Source organism: Pelecanus crispus, chromosome 17, assembly GCF_030463565.1.
Source record: "Pelecanus crispus isolate bPelCri1 chromosome 17, bPelCri1.pri, whole genome shotgun sequence".
NCBI classification, from domain to species: domain Eukaryota; kingdom Metazoa; phylum Chordata; class Aves; order Pelecaniformes; family Pelecanidae; genus Pelecanus; species Pelecanus crispus.
In genome coordinates, this window is record NC_134659.1 from 2,612,258 (window position 1) to 2,629,075 (window position 16,818).

Here is a 16,818-nt window from a genome sequence, read left to right on the forward strand (position 1 = left end):
TCTCCCTCCCTCCCCCTTCCCAGGGGAATCGGTGGGGCGAGAGATTATACTTTATAAAGCCACTTAGTAAGATTGAAAACATTCACGGATTTGTTAGCCCACAGACTGAACGTGCTGGCATTAAGCTATTTTGGGAGACAGACGTTTAATGATATTTTCCACAAACATATTTATAAAAGCGTTCCATTAACTTGCACTGAGTTTGCAAGGAAGCAGCCAAGCTAACGACTACTGCTAATGCAGGCATCATTTTAAAATAGCACAAGGAGTAAGAGAGACAGAAAACTAGTATGTGCCTTTGGGAATTGTACAGGCCAAATCTTTTGCTGGTACAGATCATCGTCAGTGAAACCATACTGATTTACAATAGCTGAAAATCCACCTTCCCTCCGATGTCTTCCTGCTCCTGGGGAGACGGAAGAATGAACAAGGGAAACGTCTAACTGCTGACGGCTGACAATTACTTGAACACATCTTGATAGCCACTTTCCTCTCCCCACGTAAAGCCAAAACAGTGCATAATTTACATGAAAATGTTATTCTGAAGCAGAATTTCCAGCCATCTGTCCCATTTCCATCATAGAATATTCATATATATAAATTACATGGCTGCGGCAACATCAAGGGGCTCCTACATTAGGGTGACAAATGTGTACAGTAGGCAGGGACATAATTACTTGCAGATAGGAAGACTTGCTGCTATTTTTATTACTGGAACGTGTCATCTTTAGATTAAGGTAATTTGCAAGAGGACTAATAAATGTCACCTGAGGATGGGGCAAAGAAGAATAAAAATCGTAACAAGACCATGGGTTTTCCAGGGACCGAAGACACGCAGCTCTATGCGCATTTTTCAGTAAAGCTTCTAACCATGCTCCGGGGAGTTGTGAAAGGGATTTTATTTGCCCATTTCCCAATTAAGTGACATTTTATGGATAAGCCTAGGCGTGGTCCCCAGTTTGTACCATTAACCTGCTAACGTGGTTTTGGAGACACAATGTACCTCCCTTTCTCAGCTCCTTTTGATCTCATAGATGACAGAAGTGATTTTTTTTCAGAAGCTGCTGGAGCTCACCCTGACACACACTGGGTCCCTTCACAGAGCGACTAAGAAAGCTCTGGTATTGCAAAGCAGCCACAGAAAAACCCAGAAGCGGCCTTTAAATCTACACAGCAATACAGAAATCACATTTAATTTCCTCTTTTTTTCCCCCCACCGCAGCTTCAGATGGGTTCAAGGGGCAGGCAGGTTAAGAGGAAATAGGTCTCGGTATGCAGAGGTCAGCTATGATCCAGGAACGTGATTAGTCACAGGGGCAGCATGGGTGTCATTTGGAGATATTTAGAGGCAGAAGAAAAATACCCTAAGGACACAAATCTTTGGCTTCATCCACCCTTTCTACAGGACAGCTGAGGGGACAAGCAACTTCAAACAATAAAGCTCAAAACGACAGCGACATCCTTTCCTTACCTTCCAGCGGTTTGGGTCTGATAAACACGAAACTCTTAATTACTGTAGCAACAAGTATTTTGCTTTTATAGTGCATTTTCAAACTGAAAGCGAAGCACTTCAAAGACCACATGCTGTTGAAGTTTTCATTCAGAAGATTTGCACACCATAAACTGTGGGGAGTCCAGTTAAGTTACATATCAAAACACAAGTCCTGCTCCAGCATATAAACCCAGGAGCGAGCTGAGCCATTTTTTGACCTGACATTTAGACTGTTAAAACCTTCTCCTCTGCAAATACGAGGCAGACAGGTTTCTATGGAAACTTGGATGCATAGTTTAAGCGTGTTTGGCCAACAGGATTTGCCCATACCATGAAGGGAAAGAAATCTTCCTTTGTTCTGACACTAACAGCAAATGCATATTGAGTTCTGGCAGCTGCCCCTTGCCTAATGCCCTCTAGATAAGCAGCATATTTTACATGCTCTGAAATGTGTTTGTTATTCTCCTAATAAAAGCCTGCCACATACATTAGTTTGGTGCGGACTGAACCCGCAGAGGTGAGAAGCAGCTAAACTACCACGCAGATGAAACTTCTGACCAGCCTAACAAGGCCATACTTCTCAACTAATCACTAAACCGTAAACCGCAAGGTTTACCCCAATACAGATTATTAAGTGAGAAGCAGAATGCACACGTATGGGGAGGGGACAGGATGAACGAATGGGCATATGCATTATTTTAACAAATAAGCGATGTACATTAGCGATTCATTAAGCATTTTCCGTCCACCATTAATCAAGCAGCCATGTAGGTCATCTGGCTTCCCCATCATGCAGATGAGAAAAATAAATTCATAAAACATGAGTACGTCCACTTCCCATCAGTAACCCAGGACCGTTACACGCAGTCAGCTGACTAATTCAATGAGTGCAACAGCCTGGCTAATAGCAGTGACGAGCGGATCCCAGACTCACTTTCTCCCAGGGTCTTCTGAAGAAGGTCGTGTTTGGCTTGGAGCTTCGTTATCAGGTTCCTGCCCTCCAGATACTCCTTCATTTTCTGTGAAGATGAAAAAAAACCAAGATCATGAGTGGGCAATTAATTTCTTTGATTGTATCTATAGGTTACTGGATCCTGAATATAATGCTGAAGTCCAGAATTACACTGCAATCTGCAGTGCGAAAGATGCGCTAAGTCGTCCTGCGTTACGCATCTATGCAAATCTGAAGCTCGGTCCATGTGGATCTGCAGCGCAATTTCTTTTGTTTCACTGTGGAATCGGCTGCATGTTTGGCATCTTTTAGACATCTGAGAAGCTGTCATGCATCTCCTCTCCAGACAGGGCGAAATGGAAACGCGCTTCTCTCGCGCGTCACAGGCAACTGAATGAGCAATCTGTTGTAACAAACTAAAAGGCTGCTACTGTGCTTATTCTCTCACTTAACCTCTCTCACCCCACTTTGCTTGTCAAACAGCGTGTCTGCCTCCACGCTGGATGATACACAGGGTTGCTGGGGGGGGGAACGGGACAAAACAAATAAAGATATTATTTAAGTTCAGATTTGTTCTCTTGGTGAAACATTATACGATCACGCAGTCATTTTTCCCACTTCTTTCTGATTTTTCACAGCTCTGCAAATGCTAGTTTTTTACAACTCTTTCATCTCTTATTTTGCAGCTCAGTACAGCATTATTTTTCTTCACCGTGCCGCAGCGCATAAAATATTCTGCTGTACGGTAGCCGTCCACAGTATAATTAGGACACGTTTACACTCAAAAATACATAAATAGCACGTAACTCTTCAAATACCACAGGCCATTCTTTAGAAACATGAGATATTTTTAAAATTCAGCTGGCAAAAAGAACACAAAAAGGATTCTCATTTAATAATGAAATGTTCCAGTTCTTGTCTTCACCTTTCCCCAATTCTATCCACCTCCTTCCAGTTCTGGTCTAGTATTGCCAAATTAGACTGCAAATCCTTAAGGCAAAAAAAAAAAAAAGGTATTTGAGTGCCTGGAGCCTGAGCAGTATCTCCATAGACTGCGACACTACTGAGGGTGGGGGGAACCGTCCAGGAGCTACCGGAGTTTCCCTTAGGGGCTGCCCAGCAGCAGCGTGTACTGACACGACGAAAATGGCTGAGCTGGGGCTTGAATTCACTGCCAAAGCCTGTCCTTTACGTCCCTTTGGTTGACAACATTGGAAGAAAAATTTCACAAGAATTAAGTCTCTTTGGAGACTCTCAGCACTTCCTGCTTCCTATAGTAATACTTCAACTTTTTGTTGTTGTTGTTTTAGAAGAAAACAGGAAGCATGATCACTGTGACAAAAAAAAAAAATTAACTATATTTCTCAGAATTTTCCTGTAGAATCTGTTCACCAAGCCCCAGCTATGTATTTTGCTAAATCAGTTAAATTTTTGCATCAAATTTTGACAGAAGAAAACATGAAGGGTATAAGCTGCAAAAATAACCGGAGAATTTGAAGTGAGGATAAATCTGGTTCTGGGAGGTGCCGAGCTCCCCGTCTCAAAGTCACGATCAGGCGAAGAGACAGAAGGGCTGGAAGGCACAGCTCCAAATAGCTCTAACAGAAGCTTAAAGAAGTCAACTTGATTTGGAAGGGAGTTAAGGTTCCCTTTGAAGCAGATATAAAAACTCAAGCCCAGCCTGCTGGTGGCTGCGGTGCAGCGCGGGGCAGGAGGGCAACGCTGCCGGCACTCGCAGATGCTCGCTCCGGCTTTGCGGCATTCGCCGCGGTCGCGTTGAGAACATCGCCTGCCCGCAGACAGGTACCAGGGATTGCTTGAAAGGAGAAAAAGACAGGGTTCTTACCCAGTGCGGTATTTCATGCGTTCTATTTCCTCATGCCTAACATTCTGTACCCTGCCTGTTACCAGTACGCTTATGAAGAAATAAGTCATTTCAGAATCGGGCTTCAGGCTTTTTTCAATGAATTACACAGATCCACTAGCATTTGATTTCTGGCTTAAAAAAAGCAGTCAAGGGGGGTGAGGGGGGAGAGGCAGATCGAACTACGGGAGAACTCCTCAGGATTTCATTTCTGGCAGAGCACAGCTGGAGTCAGACTAAGCGCAATCAGACACAAAGCAGGAGAAACGTCCTCAAGTCACGTTATTTCCCCATTGTAAAAATTAAGAGGTGAAGATCTGTTACTAGGCAGAGACGGTGAGCATTTTGCACCTGCCATCTCCTCAAACTCTGCAACTCTGACACCCTCTCCAAGCCCAAACACACTGCAGTGTTTCTCCAGCGAGAAGGAGCTGTCAGGTGGCATACAGAATGAAGCAAAACGCAAACTCGAACGGATCTTCCTGCCTTGTGGGAAAGGAGATGTTATGCTTTTGGGGCTATAAAGAAAAACAGGTTCTGTCGCTGTCCCACATCCTTAGCTGTCTCCGATCCGGGAAGCTCAGCAGTTTTCCTCCCTCCCTCCCTCCGCCCCCCAGGAATGACGGCAGCCAAGGCCCTGGATGGAAGGAGCGGCTGAAGCGCAGCCCCGCTCCCCTGCGCCGCTGCCAGCGACCCAGCGTGGGAACAGCGGCACACTGACACCACCAACGCGGCGTTCCTGCGGGACCGATTAGCAGGGGAACTCCATGTGATACTTACCCATGTCTTAAGGGTTTGGTAATAATAAATTTACATTAATTTTTAAAGCACTTCACAGAACGAGCATTGTACCGGGTTTTATTCTTTTCTAGAGGAAAAAAAGAACATTTCGACTAAGAACTAAAATTATCCCCGTTTAGAGGTGAAAAGAATCCAATCATTCACTCCCCTTTTCACTCCTCAGGTAGGGCGGGGCGCCAGCTGTATTACAATTAGCAGCAGGATTTCAGCTCTGACAGGCATCCTCGCGCGAGCCCCGACTTTGCTGGCTGAGGAATCGGGACTGCAGCCAGGGCAGCGGCGGAACCCCCCTGCCAGGCACCCAGGACGCATCCCCGGATTTCGGCTCCCTGAAGTCACTGCTGCTTCCCTGCTTTGGCTACCTGCGTTAGCTCAGCGCTAAGTCAGTCGTCATTCCCGTGCTTCTCACTGACATGGGGAAGTTTAAGCTTCTGTTCTGAATACAAATCTGCCTTCAAAGCCCTAACAACAGAGCCATCTCGGCACCAGCGTGCAGCAATATGCCTCTAGTGGAAATACAGCTTATACCAGCACAGAGATGCTACAGTCAGTTCTCCTTCAATTAAATTCCCATGGCGGCATCGCTGTATTTACCCAAGAGCTCTGCCTAGCTAGCGACGCAGTACGTGGAATTTCCAACTCGAGTTACATAGGAATATGCAATATTCTTTCAAATTAGTATTTTTCTTTCAGTTCATATCCCTCAGCATTTAGCACACCATAAGGTACGAGGGGATTTAAATCTCCATTCTGCACTACACTGTTTTTTTCCCCCTACACAAAGAATGCCTCGCCCATATTGCTACACAGCTCTGTCCTCAGTCTCATTAATACTCATCTGAGCGTTTTCTCATACGCTGGAAAAACTGTTCCTCATAGATTCAAAGCTGGAAATCCTTGTAAAGGATATTTGTAAGTCCGGTCGATAGTCGATCAATCAAGCATCTGCTTAGGCCGGTTAGAGGGCTCCGTAAACAGCTTTGTTCCGCTGATAGTTATTTTACCCACGTTGCGCAGGACACGGCAGATTGCACCTCTGCGCGCTGAGACGGCTCCGCAGTCCTGCCGGGACCCCACTGCTCTGCAGCAGGATACTCACGTGATGAAACGGAAAAATATTACATCCAAATAAAGTCCTGGGTTCGGTTTCCCATTTGAACTTGCAGTAGTCCCTCTCTAGAGGGGGAACGCTTAGAGTTCAATTAAAAAATCATTTTTCTAGCTTCAGAACCCTGGGGAGGGTGGTCAATCCCTTCTTAATTGAATCACTTTCTCCACCCACTTTTCTCAATAGCCAGTTTCACCTTCTACAAAGGCTTTTTCATTTTTCTAAGTCAAGGCCTGACAGAAACCATCCTGCCAGCTAGTGTAATTTGCACAGAAACTTCAGACTTTTAATCAGCAACACCATTCTTGGAAGAGGAATGTAAAGGGCAGCATGTATAGCAAAAGATGCCTGAAGGACTGACAAAGTAACCAGGATCAGCGCTACGATTTTCATCTGCTATTTTGAAATATTTTTAAAATGGAAGCAAATTCAACAGTTTAACATAAACCTAATTTAGGAAAAACGTAGTCTGGTATGAAAGTCAATATAAAAAGCTCTTAGCGTCTTGTAAAAAAAAATGCATCGACACAATTAAAAGCTTCTGTGAGCTGAAATTGTAACATGATAATAACAAGAAGCGAAAGAGCTAAACATTCTTTAGTTTGTATTACTTTTGAAAATTGATATTTACAAGCTATTAAGTTCTTCCTCAGACAATTCCTTTTTAGATGCAGACGAAATCAAATTTTACACAATTTATCCACAGACCGAGTTTGCATCAACAAAGGTATCCCAATATATTTGTAAAGAATTCAAAGCAGCCATTTTTAAAACCTAATATGCTTACTCTGCTTGTCCGAAATCAATTACAGAAGCATTTCTGCAAGATGATAGCCTCATTTTGCACTCTCTCGTGAGTCTAATTCTAAATACATTATATGTGCTTATACTGAAAATTAACTCCTTACTGTGAAATAAAACTGCTCTGTCTCCTGCTGGTTGGCCCGTCTCTTGGCAATGCTCGGTTTGCTCATGAATGTTTCCGAGACAGTGGATTTAACAGACTCCATAGAGTTGCTGTACTGAAAGCAGTCAGAGACATCAAAGTCCTCTATCGTGACTATATCCTGGATTGTCTGGAGTGTGGCTTCCATAGTCTTCTTAACCTGTCCAGCAAGAACGAGAGAACTTAAAAAATGAAGATAGTATGTTGCAAGTAAAAAAACAGAGGTAGTAAGTACCCTGGAGCATTTTACTAATAAAGAGATATTACTGGTTTCACATCCTGTGTGCCATAGCTAAGGTGCAAGTTTTGCTCATTAACAGCACGGTCCATATAAACAGAGGCTGGCAGCACACAGAACCTGCCAGGAGTAGGAAGACACCTGTAATCTTACAGGCTGGGATGAGGAGGAGATGTAAGGAAATTTAACCTCAAAGCAAAGAGCGCTGGAACAAAGGTCGTATAATCGTCTTCTGTAACTACATCTACTGGGCATCAAATGTTAGATATTAAAAACCGGACTTTGCAGCACTGTGAATTTTTACTGAAGGCCAGAATCAACTTCCTAGACATAAAGGAGTTGCAAATTTTGCCCAAGGAGGATTAAAAATGCTTGAACACAGAGGTGCAGATGATGTATTTTGACCTGTTCCCAAACAAATGCCATTGACCTAGCTTTCTCATCTTAGATAACCAATTAAACAAAAATTACCTCTTACCTTAAGTTATGCAAATTCACTGTCTTCACTTCAAAACATTAAATTCCCCTTTTTCTATTAGCTATTCAAATACAACTTCTGCAACACAGCCAGCCCTATCAACTTAAGGATGGGAAAAGATACGTGCGGGTATTTTAAAGGATCCTCTCCGTGCACCCAGTTTTCATGTGAAATCACACACGGTTATACTGCTGGCCTCAGTTGCCTTATTCTCGAATTTTACCACAAGTCTTCATAAAAGAGGATCACAGAAACTAGATTCTTCCTTAATTAGTCCCCACTCCTCACTGGAAGCAGTAAAAGGGTTGTTGATTTTGGTTTTTAGCTCACCTCTTCATTTTCAATCTTAAGCGTAGATAATCTAGACTGCAATTGCTGGCACCTCTGCACTAACTCACTCTGGACTGGTTGTTGGGCACACAGCTGTGACTCCTGGAAGAGAAACAGCACCATTTTCAGAGGGCTAGGGAAAAAAAACCCACATAATTAAGAACATTGCGAATAGTCCATTATACTGTTACAAACAAACATCCTTCAAAATGCTTAATTTTAAATCTCTGTAGCCCTGGATTTCAACCGGCGGGAAAGGCCTGTGTTCTACCAAATTGCAGTTCACTTCCCAACTGTGCTGAAAAGTGAGCAAGAGACAGAACATGAACATCAAAGAAGAACTGGAAAAAATTAGCTACTTTCAGTAATGTAAGTTTGCCATGAGTTTTGAAAGTCTGAAGGTCCTCTATCACAGGCATTAGGCTAAATCACACCCTAAAACCTCAAGGAGAAGTGAGTGGGCTTGTTAGCACATCAAGAAAAATTTGGTTCAATATATTATCCAGGCATCCTGGGGCAGGGGTATGAGTGGCTGAGCTTGCTCAGCTGAACTACCTGTACACTACAGCAACAGGTACGATTCACTATTTAATGAACACAGCAAAGTCGAAATAAATAAAGAACAGGTTAGGAACCCATCAAATATGCCAGAACAGTGGGCTTCCCTGTACTGTTAAGAATTAGTCTTACTTCACAGCATGAGGCAGCTTTTCCTTGTAGTTTGGTATTTGGTTTTGGTTTTTTTTTTTTTTTTTAAAGGAAAACATTGACCTCATTGCACAAGGCTATTGTTTAAAGACAGAAATTGGAATTGGAGTTCTATCACGCACATGCACATATACCATCACATACTCAATCTGCTACATGCAGGCAGGACCACTGCAACAAGACCATCAGCCCGCATTTATAAGCGCTCATTCAGCCTTGAGAAGAACCAAGATAAATGATTCAGTGAATGTGAGCTGTTAACTGAATGACAGTCCGCAGGTAATTCTTTTTCTTCCCATGATCCTACAGGATACTACCAAAGCACAGAAAAACCGAGAAAGGTCATTTGCAGTCTGAGGGTTTCACTTAAGAGGGAAGAGACAAAGAGAAGCCTTAAGCAGCGACTGTAAGAAGAGGCTGGCTGCAAGAGACCATCCTTACAGTTTTTCCTCAGCGTTCAGGAGGATAATCTAGAAATCCAACCAATTGACCTAAATTATTACATTGTACATGTGTTCCCATTTAGATTTGTGAACCGGTTTCCGCTTGTGCGACTTTAAGCAGTTCCCAGAGAAGTAACCACATCTTGATAAACCTATAAAGGGAGAGATTTTCATTGCCAAAAATGAAAGTCCTCTGACTGTCTTGTCTCACAATGAAGATGCTTTATGCACCACTATAAACCATTTGTGCTCTAAGATTACACACTCAAATGCCTCAAACACCCAGCATTTCAGCCTCTTGCCTTGCTGCCCCTTCAAATCTCTACCTTCAGAGTGCGTCTCAGGGTGCAGAGGTTAACTGTGGCTTGAACTAGAGGCTAAACCAGTGTTTCCTATCTACATTTAGTATCATACATAATTAAGCATTTTCATCATTAGCTTTGATAGTCAAAAAGTGAGTCAGTCGTATTCAGACATCTGTGCGATGAGCCTCTGCTTAATCTTCAAATCAGCTCCCTTTTCCAAGGCTCCCTTCTACCTCCCAAAAATAGAGCCAAACAGGTGGCCTTTTAGTGGGTCTATCTATCAAAAACGAGGGAAGTAAACAGGCGAAGCTGCAAGTGTTTACAGAGCTAGAGCCGGAGGAGGAATATAAACTGACCATATCGCCCATATGCGGCTGAAACTCGAACTTCATGGGCGGACAGAAGACGTTGTTGTACATCTCCATCAGGCGCTGCTTATCACTGTTGGCATCCAGGTTCTCAACGGCGTTCTCAATGGCATCCAGACCCTCATGCTTTGACTGCTCCAGGTTTAGCTCAGCAGACAAGAATGTCCTGAGAGCTCTGTTGAGGCTAGCGTGGTATCCCAGGTCACAACACTGCTGGAAAAAGACACACAATTCCATATGAATAAGTGAAGAAATTCTGTAGTGGAAACTAAAATGTTTCCAGAGCCAGAAGTTACATAAACGGATAACAAGTCACAGATATTTTATCATCTTCTGGGTACCAGAGCGGTCTCACATCTCTCGCTGATCACAGAGGCATCTTGACTGGGGTCCTCGGGGTTGGCCCTAAACAGAATTCTCAACCTCTAATCCCATATGAATTTCAACATCATGTTACAATTAGTCTCCAAGACAAGTACGGCTTATAACTATTACAACACTTTGCGGAGTTCTCATGGAGTACTGGAGAGATCATTTTATGCTGTTAAAAAACCAAAAAGTAACCTAGAAGTGGGTAAGTCCAGTGTATTTCTTTAGATTCTAACCTTACTTTCAGGGGCGCTGATTCCCATTGAAAACACTCCAAAATCCTTAAATAAATATTCAAAGTAAGAGGAAAACGATGCACTAAAGCACTACCTGGAGAAACAAGACACAGGATTTGGATCATCTGCAAAGGTTATTTTGCATCTAAATTATTCCACCCAAGATACAGAAAACTGCTTAATTCAGTGTACTTCAGGAAGCAAGAACATGACCTGTACATCACAGGCGTAAAGAACAGAGTCATCCAAAAAGCAAGCAGCCATCAGTTGGGATGACTTCATTGCTGGGGTGAAACAGAAGAGCAAAAACTTGCAAGCAGAAAGCGGTCGTGGTCAAGAATTTCCTGGCTATTACTGACACCAGGATGATGTCACTGGAAGACAATCACGGCTGCGCAGCCAAGTCTTAATGTTTCAGGAGGGAGAAAGGCGCTTTTCATTAGCTGATCAGAAACAGCCTGAATTTTTCAGACATCTAATAAAGTGAGCGAGAGAGGAGCCCACCTTCTTGGAATTACAAGCAAGATTACATATGCTAGGAGAATATCCAAAAAGAAAGAGACCATCTGCTTGATTGCTGTGCTGCTCTGTAAGCAAAATTCACATGAAATCTCCTCCTCAGCCATCATTTGGGTCTCATCACTGTCATTGTGTGCAAACGCAAAAAAAGGGGGGGGAGGAGGGGTGGAGGGAGGGAGAAGAGAGAGAAACTACTGGACCGTTCCCCGCTTTCACAGAATTTCTGTCACCAAGTGCTGCTAGATGCCTGGCTCCTATGCCAACAAGCTGTGGCAGGTGTGGAGTCTTGTAAAAAGAGCTGCAGTTGCTGGTTAGGCTGGAGGCAGAGAATTAAAGGACATTACATTCAATCAGAAAGAACGAAAACTAGCCAAAAAAAAAAAAAAAAAAAAAAAAAGCGCCCAAAAAACAAAAGACACTTGATTGAGAATTTGCACGTGTGGAAGCAGTCTTGGATCAACAGCCACTGAAAGCTAGTGCTCCTCTGCATGCACATTCCAGTGCCATCCTCCGCAGCAATTTGGGGCAAGCTAGTCCCAGTTGGGCCAACAGCCCAGCCAGGATTAGGATCACTCAGATTTAACAGGAGCAGTCGCTCCTTTTCTCCTCCTCCTGTGGGCCAGACGGTCACACACACACCCAGGGCGAGCAGCTTGTCCCCCCCGCACTCGCCCTCCTCCGGCACGCGTCCGCGTCCGGAAGGAAAGCTGATCTGCTGCACAAGGGGAGGTCACCAGTGGGACTGGAAAGTCAAATGGGACTTAATATTTTACACCCCACCTCGCTGAGCAGCAGGACTGCGTTATGATGGCAAAGATTTTGAGCTTTATGTTACTGAAGCCAGTGACAGAAAACGTTTTTCAGCCCACTCCCCCACTTTAACATTTAAAAAGTCCAGCATACCGCATTTATAAATGTTTCACTCTTGCCATCCCTTTTCTGGGTTATATAAATGTTTGATGGAATCGTTCTCCAAGGAAATCGGTGTTTGATAAGAATTTAATGATAACGCATTCAAATTCACTTCCAAACACGACAGCTGATTAACCCTTTGCCAGTTAGCTGTTTTCAAACGGGCCCAAAATAGAAGATTTAAGGAGAGAGAGCCCTCTGTTTTAAAATGCAATTTACATTTGGAAGGGAAAATATGAGGTCCTGGAGTAAGCAGCAATAGTACACTTACTCCTAGAAGAGTGAAGTAAGCTTTAGGACTCACACGTACACACGCGTTTTCATCTTTTTTTAAATTCTGTCCTAGTGACTCTTTCATAAATATGAATTAATACAAACTTCCCCATTACTGTAGTATTTCATTAGCATCAAAGAGCTGCCTCAGTCCCCAAAGTCAGGAAATTCAAAACTACTGCGCTATGTCAGGAACAATTTATTGGTCTTAACTCACAATGAAGAATCAACTCACCGTTATCCTTCCGTGCACGTTGGAGGGGGAACACAATGTGTTGTATAAACATGACAAGTTCAATGCTATTTGGCCTAACACAATCTACTTGTAAGTAACTTGGAAGATTGCTTCTATATTATATTTCAAAATTCAATATCATCAAATGATTAGATCAAGGAAAAGAATTAAGACCTAACTTAAAAATCTCATTTTTATTTAAGTGAGATGCTTCAGATAACCATCACGGGTTATAATTGTTAATTTTTGATCCTTCAGGATCAAAAATAAACCTATATTCCCTGCGTCTTAACAATGAGATAACCAAATTCCATCTTCTGTGCTCCCAGGCAAGTCGCACATCTTTCCATGCCTTCTGAAAACAGGGGAGATAATACTTTTAAAGATTATGAGAACTTGCAATGTAGCGTTAAATTGAAAGCTTCAAGGAACACAAGGGGGTTAACATGGGCACAGGCTCACCCAGAGTCACGATGGCTCCTCTCTAGGAGCAGCGACAAATCCACGTGCTGCAGAAGCTTGGCTGCTTCTCGTCTTGCAGCACTGCCTACCATGCCCCAGAGCCGGCTGAGACCCTCTAGCGAGAGCAGCACTTCCTTCAAAGCTGGGTAACCTACATTTGTCAGTGCACTACTGAAACATCTCAGGTCTGTGCTTAAAAATTGTTAGGGATTTATGAAATCCAAATGGATTCTTTACTATATATATCACTCATGAAAATGTACTAAGAGCAGTCTGTTAGCAGACAACTGAACCAAGCACATTTGCAGTATTTGGGGGAGGACTTACAGATAGGTTTTTAAAAGAAAAAATTAAGACAACTGAACTACACTGATGTCAGAGAAATGAATGCCTATCTTGTACATTTCAATACAACAATATCAGAAAGTTATCATTTGTTTAAAAAATGAGATGGCACAGTTCAAGTTGAGCGAATGTTAACCAGAAAAGGTCTCCTAAGCAGGCAGCAGGTATAAACCAAACATGTCTCTTCAGTACAGTGATTCTGCAGAACACGGCATTTCGAATTAACAGTATTTTTCAAAACTATCTAGCACTGACAATCCTGACCTCCAAAGGAGAGGTTTAAATAAATACCTAGCAGAAGTGCACTTCATGTGATTTTATGATCAGTTGAACAAATACATTATATATACTGTTATGTATTGTAATAGCTGACTAATTAATAGCGAGTTGAGTGCTCTTTACTGCCTGTGTCTAGAGACACTTCTGTTCATTACTCCCTCTTCCTACAAAGAAAGTTCCCTTCAGGCTTTGCAGCTGAGTGTTTCTAATAGTGACGGCAGCGGGCTGTCCTTGGCAAGCAGAATAATATCAAGCAACAGTCAGTGACCCCGACACAACGCGTTCAGTGCATTTGGTACTCTAGTTCTGCAGGTTGAAGTGGGTAGTTATGCATTTGTGAAAAACCTTGGGATTCCTAACTGGCTTTTCTGAGTTTCCAAAGAGGAGAGATTTGGGGTGGTTTTGTTGTGCATTTTACTAAAAGCAGAATTGATGCCCCCTGCGTACTGGGGGCATCATTCAGCTGCGGAACAGAGGGCTTGCCGGCAGCTGGGGAGCAAGCTCCCTCCACCTTCTGCTCCATTACCCAGTTTCTGCAGCGAACATTCTTAGGAAAGTAGCCAGTTTGTTTCTTTGCTTAGACAGAGAGACTGCGGAGTGGCAAACAGTGGAACGTCCATCACTGTTGACACTCCTCGGACACCTTTCAGAACTGGACTGAAAGTGTTCTGCAGTCCTGATGACAGAAGAAATGCATGAAGTTACTGTAGAGCTGGTGGGTCGGGGTATCAGGGAACGGAAAGTCTAAAAAACAGGGAATTGTGAAATGTGTTGTGAAATATGCTAGAGAAAGCATTAGCCTTGAAATATATGGAATTTTTCAAAACGAGTTAAAAGCAGCTTTAGAAAATGCTTCTGTCCTCCATTTTTTTACCAACTGGTATACTGTTTCTACAATTAACCTTCTTTTTTTAAATGTGCTTCTGAGTTACAATCTTGCGGGTTGGCTTAAAATAGTAAATAGAAAATGTCAAGCAGCAGTGTGATACTGAAGCTGAGTTTCATTTTAACTAAGCAACTCCTCCTTATACATGTTTCAATGCCAGGTTTCTTGTGCAAGCTTCTACCTGTGCAACAAACTCTGAGTTAGCCAGCTAAGAAAAGCTCAATTAAGAGCTTCATGACCAGTTATCATGCCTGTTGTCACCCTCTGAGCTGCCCATCCAAGACCGTCGTTCCACAGCTGTACAGAGGTTACCAGCTGTGCTGGTATATAAGATGTTGAAGAAGGAGGGGCAGGTGTGAGGCTTAATGGCAATGATATTCATTGCAGGCACCCAAGCAGCAGCACTTACATCAATGAGATCAGACAGGTCATGGATGTAATACTTGAATACAGATGCATTGGTGGCTTCCAGAGCTAGCAGATACTCGTTTCTTGCCTTGATAGCCTTCAGTCTATTTTCTGTGTACTTCGCTTGGCGCTAGAAGCGAAACCAAAAACAGTATATATTTTAAAAATAGGTGCAGTAGAAGTAGTAGCACACTCAGTAACGCCAGAGTATACCGAACAAACCTTATCCTGTTCACACGGTTTTATTCCAAGTTTTATCAAGACTCAAAGACTTAGAATTCAGATTAATTATCTAGATGTTTTTAAGCATTACTGTCTATTACTGTCTACTGTCTATACTAGACAGCTTTGCATTGAAAGTCTTCTCTTAAACCAGACAGCAAGTTGGGGAAGATTAAAGGAAGAATGAAGAAACGAGGTGGGTTTATGAGGTTACGGCCCAGCTCCAGAACTACCAGAGCGGCTGCTAGAAGCCCATGGGTAGCATGAGGGCTGCAGCAGGCACTCCACCTCTTCCAGCAGAAATTAGACTTAAACTTGGTCCTTTCAGAGCCCAAATCAATCCAGAAATAACTCTTCACCTTCTATTGGCTTGAATCTTAGCACTGAACTACTTAACTGACTGATTGCTAAGGCAACTGCTTCTGCCCATGAAGTCATTGGGGTTTGCAAATCTGTAGCACAGGGCAGCTCTTAAGCTGGCATGAAATGGTAAACAAAAATCTTGCACTCTGTACAAGAAAAAAATACGTTAACCATGACTTCCAAGAGAGCAGTTGCTACTTTCATACTCTAACCTTGTTTTAGCTTTCTATGCCATGCCTGTATAACCTGGGATAATACAAAATGTGTATTTGATTGTCCTAAAACAAACCTGGTGCTAGCTTTTGTCTTTCCTAAATCTGCACCTTTAAAACTCGTACAAAACCTGAGACTTGCATTTGAATGTCACAAAGGAGGGAACTCAGTAGCTCCTGTGCTGAATTACTGCAAAGGGCCCCTCCTCAAGCACTCTACACAAGCAGCAGCAGTACTATGGAAGTACCTTCTCCTTCATTTTCTCGATTTTTTTGACAGAGCTTCGTCGAACGTGTTTTTCTTCAAACTTGACGTTGGAAGTTGAGTCAGGGGAGCGTGGCGTCTGCTTGTCCTCTTGTTTCACCGACTTCCCAATCTGCTTTTCTTCCTGCTTCTCTGCCTCTTTCAGTTTGCTCTGAGCACTAATGCTGTCAGCATTGTACATATGGTAGGTTTTCATAACCTGCAGAAAATGATACACAAACATCAGAGAGCACCACAGTGTGATGTGCTGAGGAAGAAATGGGCTCACCTACCAACTAGGCATACAGATGTTTTGCCTTACTTCATGTGCACCACCAAGTCTCAGGGAGAACAGTTACACGTATTTCTGGAAAGCTCACAGGCTAGGAGGGAGGAAAAAATCCTAAGAAAGTAGTCATAAGCTTCAACACCTTTTTTTGTTTAAATTTGGCCAACGCACTCCCCAAAAGTGTAAGTTTCTTTAACATAACTACTTCATAGTAGCTGTCCATCACGTTTATATTCAACGCAAGATATGATACTAACTAAGCAAAGGCATTTGGACAGTGACCAGCAAGTCTGGTTGCTAGTTGGGAGTTAGAAATATCTAAGCTGGCAAAATTTCAGGGAAATTTCACATCTCCGAAAAGCATGACAGAAGATGCACGAATGAAACTGGCTCTCAAAATGAATCTGAAATCTGAAAACAGAGTGGATTATTTTGCAGCTGCCTCTTTGTTTAACTCTGGCATGCGCCTTCTTGTACAACCCAATAAAGGAGTCATAAAACCCAAAAAAAGATACAGACTAAATCCAGCCT

At 42.8% G+C, this 16,818-nt stretch overlaps 1 protein-coding gene across 3 annotated transcripts in view; it reads right to left on the reverse strand.

Annotated features, from left to right (window-relative positions):
- Window positions 1-16,818, reverse strand: part of SRGAP2 (SLIT-ROBO Rho GTPase activating protein 2) — a 107,766-nt gene that overhangs the window by 25,952 nt on the left and 64,996 nt on the right. For 2 of the 3 annotated variants that reach the window (XM_075722216.1, XM_075722217.1), the window contains exons 5-10: window positions 16,003-16,218; window positions 14,959-15,087; window positions 10,022-10,243; window positions 8,210-8,311; window positions 7,126-7,323; window positions 2,427-2,511 (exon numbers count right to left, since the gene is read on the reverse strand). In XM_075722216.1, the coding sequence (XP_075578331.1) occupies window positions 2,427-2,511; window positions 7,126-7,323; window positions 8,210-8,311; window positions 10,022-10,243; window positions 14,959-15,087; window positions 16,003-16,218 (952 nt within the window). Of the gene's footprint in view, window positions 1-2,426; window positions 2,512-7,125; window positions 7,324-8,209; window positions 8,312-10,021; window positions 10,247-14,958; window positions 15,088-16,002; window positions 16,219-16,818 lie in introns of all 3 variants that reach the window. The other variant, XM_075722215.1, reaches the window with a different exon arrangement.